The sequence below is a fragment of the Uloborus diversus genome, chromosome 9 (genome assembly GCF_026930045.1).
Source record: "Uloborus diversus isolate 005 chromosome 9, Udiv.v.3.1, whole genome shotgun sequence".
Classification (NCBI taxonomy): domain Eukaryota; kingdom Metazoa; phylum Arthropoda; class Arachnida; order Araneae; family Uloboridae; genus Uloborus; species Uloborus diversus.
The window spans coordinates 11,496,521-11,506,651 of NC_072739.1; the positions used below are offsets into that span (position 1 = coordinate 11,496,521).

General features: G+C 34.2%; 1 protein-coding gene across 1 annotated transcript; it reads left to right on the forward strand.

The window, feature by feature from the left end:
* Positions 1-658: 658 nt before the first annotated feature.
* Positions 659-8,024, forward strand: LOC129229979 (uncharacterized). Its single transcript, XM_054864363.1, has 2 exons — positions 659-1,449; positions 7,671-8,024. The coding sequence occupies exons 1-2, from the start codon at positions 806-808 to the stop codon at positions 8,020-8,022; spliced, it is 996 nt and encodes a 331-aa protein (XP_054720338.1). The 5' UTR covers positions 659-805; the 3' UTR covers positions 8,023-8,024.
* Positions 8,025-10,131: the final 2,107 nt, after the last annotated feature.

The following is a 10,131-nucleotide window of genomic DNA, read 5'->3' on the forward strand; positions in this document are numbered from 1 at the left end:
CAATACTTTCAGACATATTTAATAAGAAAAGTTTCTAGAAATATAGAGTAGCCTTAAATAACCAAGTATCGTTATTCTGCTAAAATAATTTTAGAAAATTTTCCAAAACATGAAGGGTGGTAAGAAACTTGTACGCCTTTGTGAACGAGAAATTAAAAAAGAATCACAAAAACATATCATCACACAAGAAAATAATTTTTAAGCAGTTCAGTCTCCTGAAAATTTGGAAAATTTCCGCCAAATCGGTAAAGTAAAACAAAACAATTGAAGAAGTAGTTGAAGTACTTTTAACGATTGTTGATGAACAGCTCCATCATAAGGTTGTGTTCGATGAGCGACCGGTAGCTAACCGGTAAAAATAATGCCGCAAAATGATGACGTCACGTCGTATACTTTAGCATTAACTGACGTCACAGCTGTCACGTGATCAATCTACCGGTCGCTACCGAATGAGCTTGTCGAGCGTAAGCTAAGTCTTTAACTTTTAATTTTCAAAAATTTGAAATTGATTATCACATTCAAAACCTAATTTATTTAATAATTTTATTTTACTAATAATATCAGTTTTTTTTTGCCTCTGTAAAATATTTTTAATAATAATATTTTATTGGCATTTACTGCAACTTTCATCAGAGTTTTGTTTATTGTTTATCCGAATCTGTCAAATTTTCGCGCGAGTGAGAGTCAGAATTAAAATTAAAAATACACGCTTCATCTTTTTCTTACAATGTGACTAGGATTGAATCAAGTTTTCGAATTTGTTTCAGAAAACTTGGTTTTCAGAACAAAACCTTTGCTTTCAAAAATGTCTTGGCTTACTTTTTTTAAACGTACTAAAAAGTCCAAAGCCGATTATGAACTGTTGAAAAATTGCTTGCTGAAAATTAAAAAAGAAGGACTAAAATTAAATCTTAGTGAAGATGAAATACTTGCGTTAGTAATGACGAAGTTAAGGAAACCAAAAGCAAAAATCTCATACTTGAAAATGTTTCTAAATACTAACGTGTTACTATTTTTTTTGATTATAGGAACTATTTCTGCAATCGTTTTAAACGGCAAGGAATTTTCATTAAATCGTTGTATAATTGAAAACAATTATTTCATCATGGAGATGACGAGACCTATTACAGACTGCAATATATGCAAGAATATTGACAGTTTTTCGATTCTTGAAAATGTTACCAAGCAACAATTTTCAAAATATGCTTACTTAGGACATCCTTTGCTTATTAAAGGTGGCTGTTCGAATTGGTCAGCACTGGAGGTATTTAATTATGATTTTTTTAAAGAATTGTATTCATCAACAAAAGGTGCTTTTGAAAGCGTGGAAGTTGAATGTCAATTTTTTCCTTTTCGCACAACATTTCTTAGCCTACAAGAAGTATTTAATATGCCTGAGAGTAGAGCTAAAATGACAACACCTGATGAAGAGACTTGGTACATTGGATGGTAGGTTTACTTTCAGTTTTTGATTTCTTTAAATTTGAAATGCACCAAATATCATACAGTCAGATCATGATTTAATGAGATAAATAAATACCTTTGTGCTGAAAAGTAAAGTAAGAAATACTTTACTTTGATATTTCAGAGTACTGAGTTTTAGATGTTTGAAAATTTCTTTGAAACCCGACTTGAAATAGTTCTATTTCAATTTTATCGAGAGAAGAAAATACTGTATCATTTACAGCCTGCTACAGGAGATATGTTAAAAGAGAGAAATATGTCAAATTAACAAAAAAAAAATAATAATAAATAAAATAAAATAAAATAAATAAATAAATAAAAAATAAAAATCAACTTATAAAATAATTCGTTATTTTGGGGTTTATTATTTGGTAACTAGAGGGTTTTTCTCTTCATTTTAGTTGATGAAAAAGAAAAATTCATAAATAGGGGTTTGTTAAATCAGTATCTGACTGTATTATACCAAATGCCCAGTATTCGGTTAAAATTGCAACCAAATATTCTGTCATATACCGAAAATTCACTTTACCTGTTTAGTTATAATGTTTGCATTTTTATTTCATACTAAAATAGAAAATGTTTATATTTTTTCCTAGCTTTATCTACAATAAGTGTAACTATTAATTTCAAATAAAGAAAATAACAAGTCATTACTAAAGTGAAGTCCATTGATATGCAATTTTGCATAATCTGGTAATTAATTTCTTTCCTGATGCATGATTTATAATAAGTGATAAACATAGATGTGATGTTATAAAGAATCTTGAATTTATACAAACCTGAGTTCTTAATATACAGTGAAGCACTGCTTATATGTTTCTCTTTTATACGTTTTTATGAATTATGCAGTTTTTAAATTTGTCCCTGCACAGTCTAATACACATTAACCTATACCTATTATAGGTTTTTTTCATCTGTACACTTTTTTCATACAGTCCCTTCAAAAACGTATAACCGGTGCTTCACTGTAATTTCAAATTACAGTTTATTCAAGTGATTTTCTGCTACCTTAGTATCTTCAGTCACATATCAACCGATAATTTAATATCTCAGTATTTGCTCTTGCATTAAAATTGCTTGGAATATAATAACATTACATAAAAAGTAGTCGAAAACTTTGTACTGCATTGTGAATAAAATATGACAACGTATATAAAGTACAAATTGAGAATGGAAAAAGGTTAAAAAACCAGCAAACAGCTGTTTCGGCACTCTAAAATACAAGTGCCATCATCAGTGCATTAAAAACGAAGACAGGTTCACCCGACTAAAACACAGTCAAAACTGTCGACTGTGTTTTAGTCGGGTGAACCTGTCTTCGTTTTTAATGCACTGATGATGGCACTTGTATTTTAGAGTGCCGAAACAGCTGTTTGCTGGTTTTTTAACCTTTTTCCATTCTCAATTTGTACTTTATATACGTTGTCATATTTTATTCATTATAATAACATTAGTAAGAAACAATATGAATCAGTTGTGTACTGTGGTACTGTTTTATAAGTTTCATTCATTGTATATGAATTATGTATTTGTTTACCAATTGCCAATCATTTAAATTTGTTTGCTCTTTGGTTACAGAACATTAAAGTATTCAACCGAACTGAATATTTGGTTTATCTGCCAAATAGGCAGTATGCAGAATACCAACTAAATATTCAGTGCCAGTGCTGAATAGAGCTGCCGAGCGTCAAGGCAGCCCCCTTATCAGTTTTGGTTGCTGCCCCCCCCCCTCCCATTAAACTTATAAAATTCATAGTACTCTGATTCCAAATTGGGCCCCAAAAGACGTCGGGTCCATAGTTTCCATCTAGACTGACATGGTCTCTCGTCGACCCTGGTGCTGAATCTCCAATTTTTTTAGGCCAACTGTGGCCCCTGGACATCTTTTTTCAAGTTTTTATATTCCGTTTAAAAGCCACAGAAATAGGCTGAATTTGCCGCCCGGAGAAGTTGCTGCCACAGACATCCTTCACTGTCCACCTATATATATATCCCCAGCAGGGTTCGCCAATATATATCAGTCAACATGTATCATGATATATATCGCATTATATATCTGATATTTATTTTGAAAATATCATGATATTTTTGATATCTATTGTTTCAACTACGGTATTTTCGATGTAAATATTATATTAATCATAGTAATATTGTTCATTTATTATTAAAAATAACCAAAAAGTAATGTACTATATTGTTATGATTTATAAATGCATCATTGATACAACGAGTAATATAATATTCCTTTTTATTTTATATTCATAAAATTATTAGTAATGTAACAATTTTAATTCAGATTAAAAGTGCCCTATTAAATATTAAACGTTGATCAGAAAAAAAAAGTGCCTAATTGACTGACACATATTTTTTATTTCTGAATCATATAGCTGTGTAAAAGTAGCTAACAGAATTTAAAATGAGTAAAACGGCTAAATTGCTAAATTAACTCCATTAAAATTGATAAAACTGCAAAACGAAATATACAAATACAAAAGTGACGACCAGCAACAGGCTCTGGGCCCAGCTAGGCTGGTTCCTAGTCAATTTACAATCCCCAGTGAAGATCAATGGCCCTCTTAAAACTATCTACTCCCTTGCTCATTACCACCTCTTCCGGTAAGCTGTTCCAAGGTTCCACTACCCTGCTAAAATAATAATTTTTCCTAACATCCATGTTAGCCTGAGATTTAAATAGCTTAAAACAATGACCCCTTGTCCTGTTTTCAGTGCTAAACTTCAGCCCCGTAACATCTTTCATTTTAATAAATTTAAACAACTGAATCATGTCCCCTTGGTCTCTTCTTTGCTCAAGACTGTACATTTTTAGCCTTCTACGCCTGGAATCATAATCTAAGTGGGAAAGTCCACTTATTAGCCTTGTAGCACGCTTTTGAACCCTTTCCAATACATTAATGTCTTTCTTAAGATAAGGAGACCAAAACTGAACAGCATACTCCAAATGGGGTCTTACCAAACTTCTATATAAGGGCAGAAGAACGTCTTTAGATTTGTTTGAAATAGATCTATTGATAAACCCAAGCATCTTATTGGCTTTGTTGCTAGCAATGCTGCACTGTTGGCTAAACTTTAAATCCTGACTTATTAGGACCCCCAGATCAGTAACTTTGTCTGCCTGATTTATGACTGAACCCTGTAAACGATATCTCATACGCTAATTTCCAAGACCTAAGTGTAGCACTTGACATTTCCCTACATTAACAGCCATACCCCATTTATCAGCCCACTCCGCAATATGATCTAGATCGTCTTGCAGCTGATTTGCTTGTGCTTCATTATCTATAATCCCCATAACTTTGACGTCATCAGCAAAACAATTCAAAAATGTTCCCAAAAATGTTTTTATGAATATCGACCATAAAAACAATGAACAAAATAGGCCCTAACACTGATCCCTGAGGAACCCCGCTTAAAACCTCACTTCATTTAGAATAATTTCCCCTTACAACTACCCTTTGTTTCCTTCCGATCAGCCAGTTTTTTACCCAAGTGAAAGTTTTCCCTCCTATTCCTATATCAGCTAATTTGCTAAGTAGAGCAACATGCGGTACCTTATCGAAAGTTTTTTGAAAATCAATGTAAACAACATCTACATGCTTCTTATTGTCTAAAGCAGTGGTAACTTTGTCATAGAAATGTAATTAATTAGTTGCACGAGATTTTTACCTTTCCTAAAACCGTACTGGAAACTAGTCAATAGATTATTAGTCTCTAAAAAATTTACTATCTTAATTTTTAGATATAAATAATGAAAGAAACCTTATTTTAAGTCTACATATTGTAATAATAATTTTAGTAAATAAAGAGGGAGTTGAGGATTTACTATTTGGAAGACTTTAATTTGTGCTGGGTGAAAATATTGGATATATATCAAAATATCCGATATATATCAAAATATCTGATATATATCAAAATATCGGATATTTTTGAGCCCTGATACCCAGACATGAACGTTATTGAGCAGCATACAGTCTGCCCATAGTTGCTATGACGATGGCCAACGTAGTTAATACGAGCCTATCTAAATGAGGAGTAAAGTAAATATTTCATGTGCATGGTTCAGTTATTTTAATGGGACTCTGGCTTAATTTAGAGGTTTACACGCATCGGCAAAAACTGGCATCCCTGAATACTAATAGATGCGTCCATTTCCGCCTATAAAACGGATGTTAGCCTTTCCCTCCAATCTATGGTCAGACACATGGGTGCTCATATGCAAAATTTTAAGGGGGGGGGGGCTCAGAATCTTTCCCCATCGTTTAGCAGGATATTTTTCTCATAGAAACCGATTTCAATACAGATTTGAGTTATTAAAATTTGACATTTTTAATAACTTATTCATTAATGACTGGAAAAGAAATTTTTTACATTTTTGCAAAAAAAAAAAAAAAAAGCACTAAAAGCAAGGAAGTTCTCCTTTCTAAGGGTGGGGCTTGAGCCCCCACTTGCCCCCTATATGGACGCCCTTGGTCAGACAGTATCTGCGATTCTTTCTCACGTTGCTTCAGAAGAGATCATCTCCACCTACAATAGATTTTTGCGGATTGTTCTGTAGGATTTGTGGTGCAAATGATCTCCAACATTACTCCAGACATTAGTACATCCCATAAAAACCCTATTTTCAAATGTGTTCTGTGCATTTTTATCTTGTTTAAAATCTGATGTAGTCCTAGCAGGGGTGCTTAGTGCCCATATTCCGCAAGAGTAAGAGCACACCCTCAAATACCATAAAAAAAGAGAGACCCTCCCCAGGGTAGCAGCTCTCCCTTTGTGTGGTTCAAAAAAACTTTTTTCCAGCTGGAGTTTAGGACACCCCCTATTTTTTTTACACATACTAATAGTATTATGCTTTAAAAGTTTTAGCTTATTACTTAAATTTTAAGACGGTGCTCAATGACCCCTCAATTTAACATTAGCCGTAGCATAGAAAATGCCACAAATTGAGAAATATTTGATTTCCCCAGCTGTTTTTTTTTTTTTTTTGTAAATAATTGTTTTATTGCAATGTATATGCATATTTCTAGTGCATATTATAATATGTAGCATTGTTTTTTCAGTTCGAAGTATTATTTTAACCCCCCTTCCCATACTATTGAAGTTTGGGGGAGGGGGCGTTGAGCACCCTCTTTCAGTTGAAATAGGAAGCTAAAATTCTTCCATTATTTTGCTGTCCACAAGTCTAAAAATATTGAGGTGTGTCCCGGTATCTAGGAGAAATGATTTTTTTGCATGTATTTTTGAACCAACTTACTCTCCCTGCAACCCTACACCCCCCGGGACTACACCACTGCTTAAAAGATTATCAATTTTTCTACTTTTAACTTTCTTACTCAGCTTCAAATTTTAGTAAAATATAATACATGACATATGACGGTTTTTGATTAGACCTTTAGACAAGTGCTGTAGTGTGGGGGGGGGGGGGAGGGATAGAATCCCCAGAAATAATTTATTATTTTTATTTCAAAATGGTACAAATGTGATGTGAATAGGTTTTAAATCACCTTTTATTTCGTGGTTCCCCCCAAGCATTTTTTTTTTCAACTACAGCACTGAGTTAGGCATTTTAAGGCTAGTACTGTAGTTGGAAAAAGCAATCGGTGAGAGTCCATGGCGCAAAATGCGCTGTTTAACTTTTTAAGTGACAGGATTTTGACAGGGTTTCTGATATCTTTTTTTCTTGGGGAGGGGGGGGGGACGTACTTCTCAGCATTTGGACGGGGGAGGGGTGAGCCATTGGGGGAAGAGTTTTGGTTATGCCCACAAAAAAGTCAGTTTAGATTAATTAGCAAGCTTTAATTTAAAAAGCAGTTATTTATTGTTATTGTTTTCAAAAGGTGGGTTTAAACCAGTTTACAGTAAAATTGCATTATTTTTAAATAATGAACGAAATATTTCATGGAAACGGCGTAAAAGGCTGTTGATAGCGAGAGAAATTGCATCACTTATCAAAAATTAAAACTTAGTAAAAATTTATTGGATTGAAAATGCGACATTACTGTTCAATCCCCCTAATAGAAGGGGGCATAGCAGTTTTTGACAAAAAAAAAGGGGGGGGGGGAGGTTCCGCCGGCTTACAAAAATGGGGAAAACACTGGGTTAAACTTTGCTCTTGAGTTTTTCAAAAGGTTTTCTCAAAAGACGCTACTACACCTTGTGTATCTGAAATTTTTTGTTCTCTTGCTTCACAGGAGCAACTGCAATCCAGACATTTCTTCTGTTTTGAGACAACATTACTCAAAGCCTCATTTCCTCCCAGACGATTCTGAACTGAGTGCCATCGATTGGATATTCATGGGGTATCAAGGTCCCGGAGCCAGCATGCATCTGGACTATGTTCGAAGGCCGTCGTGGCAAGCGCAGATTCGGGGGACCAAGAACTGGTACCTCCTGCCTCCACCCGAATGCGAAGACGTGTGCACCCCGATGAATATCAGTGTGCACCGCGGGGACATTATTTTGATCGACACTAATCAGTGGTATCACACCACTGTAATTGATGGCAGTGAGATGAGTGTCACCCTTGGTTCAGAGTATGATTAAAATCGTGAAAACAAAAGAGTTACGTTTTTTGTTGTCAAAATTTAGGTATAGTAGAGCATCGATTATCTCAGTGGTATCACACCATTGTAATAGATGGCAGTGAAATGACTCATCCTTAGTTCAGAGTATGATTAAAATCGTGAAAAGGAAAGGGCTAAATTTTTTGTTATCAGCATTTAGGTATAGTAAACCACCGATCATCTTAGTGGTATCACCCCATTGTAATAGATGGCAGTGAGATGAGTGTCTCCCTTGGTTCAGAGTATGACTAAAATCGTGAAAACAAAAGAGTTACGTTTTTTGTCGTCAAAATTTAGGTATAGTAGAGCATCGATTATCTCAGTGGTATCACACCACGTAACAGATGGCAGTGCAATGGTGTCACCCTTGGTTAAGACACTCTAAGTATGATTAAAACGGTGAAAGCAAAAGAGTTATGTTTTTTGTTGTCAAAATTTAGGTATAGTAAAGCACTGATTATCTCAGTGGTGTCACACCATTGTAATAGATGGCAGTGAAATGATTCATCCTTGGTTCAGGGTATGATTAAAATCGTGAAAACAAAATTGTTAAGTTTTTTGTTGTCAAAATTTAGGTATAATAAAGCATCAATTATCTCAGTGGGGTCACACCATTGTAATAGATGACAGTGAAATGAGTCACCTTTGGTTCAGAGTATGATTAAAATCGTGAAAAGGAAAGGGCTAAATTTTTTGTTGTCAAAATTTAGGTATAGTAAAGCACTGATTATCTCAGTGGTGTCACACCATTGTAATAGATGGCAGTGAAATGATTCATCCTTGGTTCAGGGTATGATTAAAATCGTGAAAACAAAATTGTTAAGTTTTTTGTTGTCAAAAGTTAGGTATAATAAAGCATCAATTATCTCAGTGGTGTCACACCATTGTAATAGATGACAGTGAAATGAGTCACCTTTGGTTCAGAGTATGAATAAAATCGTGAAAACAAAAGGGCTAAATTTTTTGTTGTCAACATTTAGGTATAGTAAATCACCGATCATCTCAGTGGTATCGCCCCACTGTAATAGATAGCAGTAAAATGATTCTCACTCTTAGTTCAGAGCATGATTAAAATGGTAAAAACTAAATAGTTAAGTTTTTTGTTGTCAACATTTAGGTATAGTAAAACATCGATCATCTCAGTGGTATCACACCACTGTAATTGATGGCAGTGAGATGAGTGTCACCCTTGGTTCAGAGTATGATTAAAATCGTGAAAACAAAAGAGTTACGTTTTTTGTTGTCAAAATTTAGGTATAGTAGAGCATCGATTATCTCAGTGGTATCACACCATTGTAATAGATGGCAGTGAAATGACTCATCCTTAGTTCAGAGTATGATTAAAATCGTGAAAAGGAAAGGGCTAAATTTTTTGTTATCAGCATTTAGGTATAGTAAACCACCGATCATCTTAGTGGTATCACCCCATTGTAATAGATGGCAGTGAGATGAGTGTCTCCCTTGGTTCAGAGTATGACTAAAATCGTGAAAACAAAAGAGTTACGTTTTTTGTCGTCAAAATTTAGGTATAGTAGAGCATCGATTATCTCAGTGGTATCACACCACGTAACAGATGGCAGTGCAATGGTGTCACCCTTGGTTAAGACACTCTAAGTATGATTAAAACGGTGAAAGCAAAAGAGTTATGTTTTTTGTTGTCAAAATTTAGGTATAGTAAAGCACTGATTATCTCAGTGGTGTCACACCATTGTAATAGATGGCAGTGAAATGATTCATCCTTGGTTCAGGGTATGATTAAAATCGTGAAAACAAAATTGTTAAGTTTTTTGTTGTCAAAATTTAGGTATAATAAAGCATCAATTATCTCAGTGGGGTCACACCATTGTAATAGATGACAGTGAAATGAGTCACCTTTGGTTCAGAGTATGAATAAAATCGTGAAAACAAAAGGGCTAAATTTTTTGTTGTCAAAATTTAGGTATAGTAAAGCACTGATTATCTCAGTGGTGTCACACCATTGTAATAGATGGCACTGAAATGATTCATCCTTGGTTCAGGGTATGATTAAAATCGTGAAAACAAAATTGTTAAGTTTTTTGTTGTCAAAAGTTAGGTATAATAAAGCATC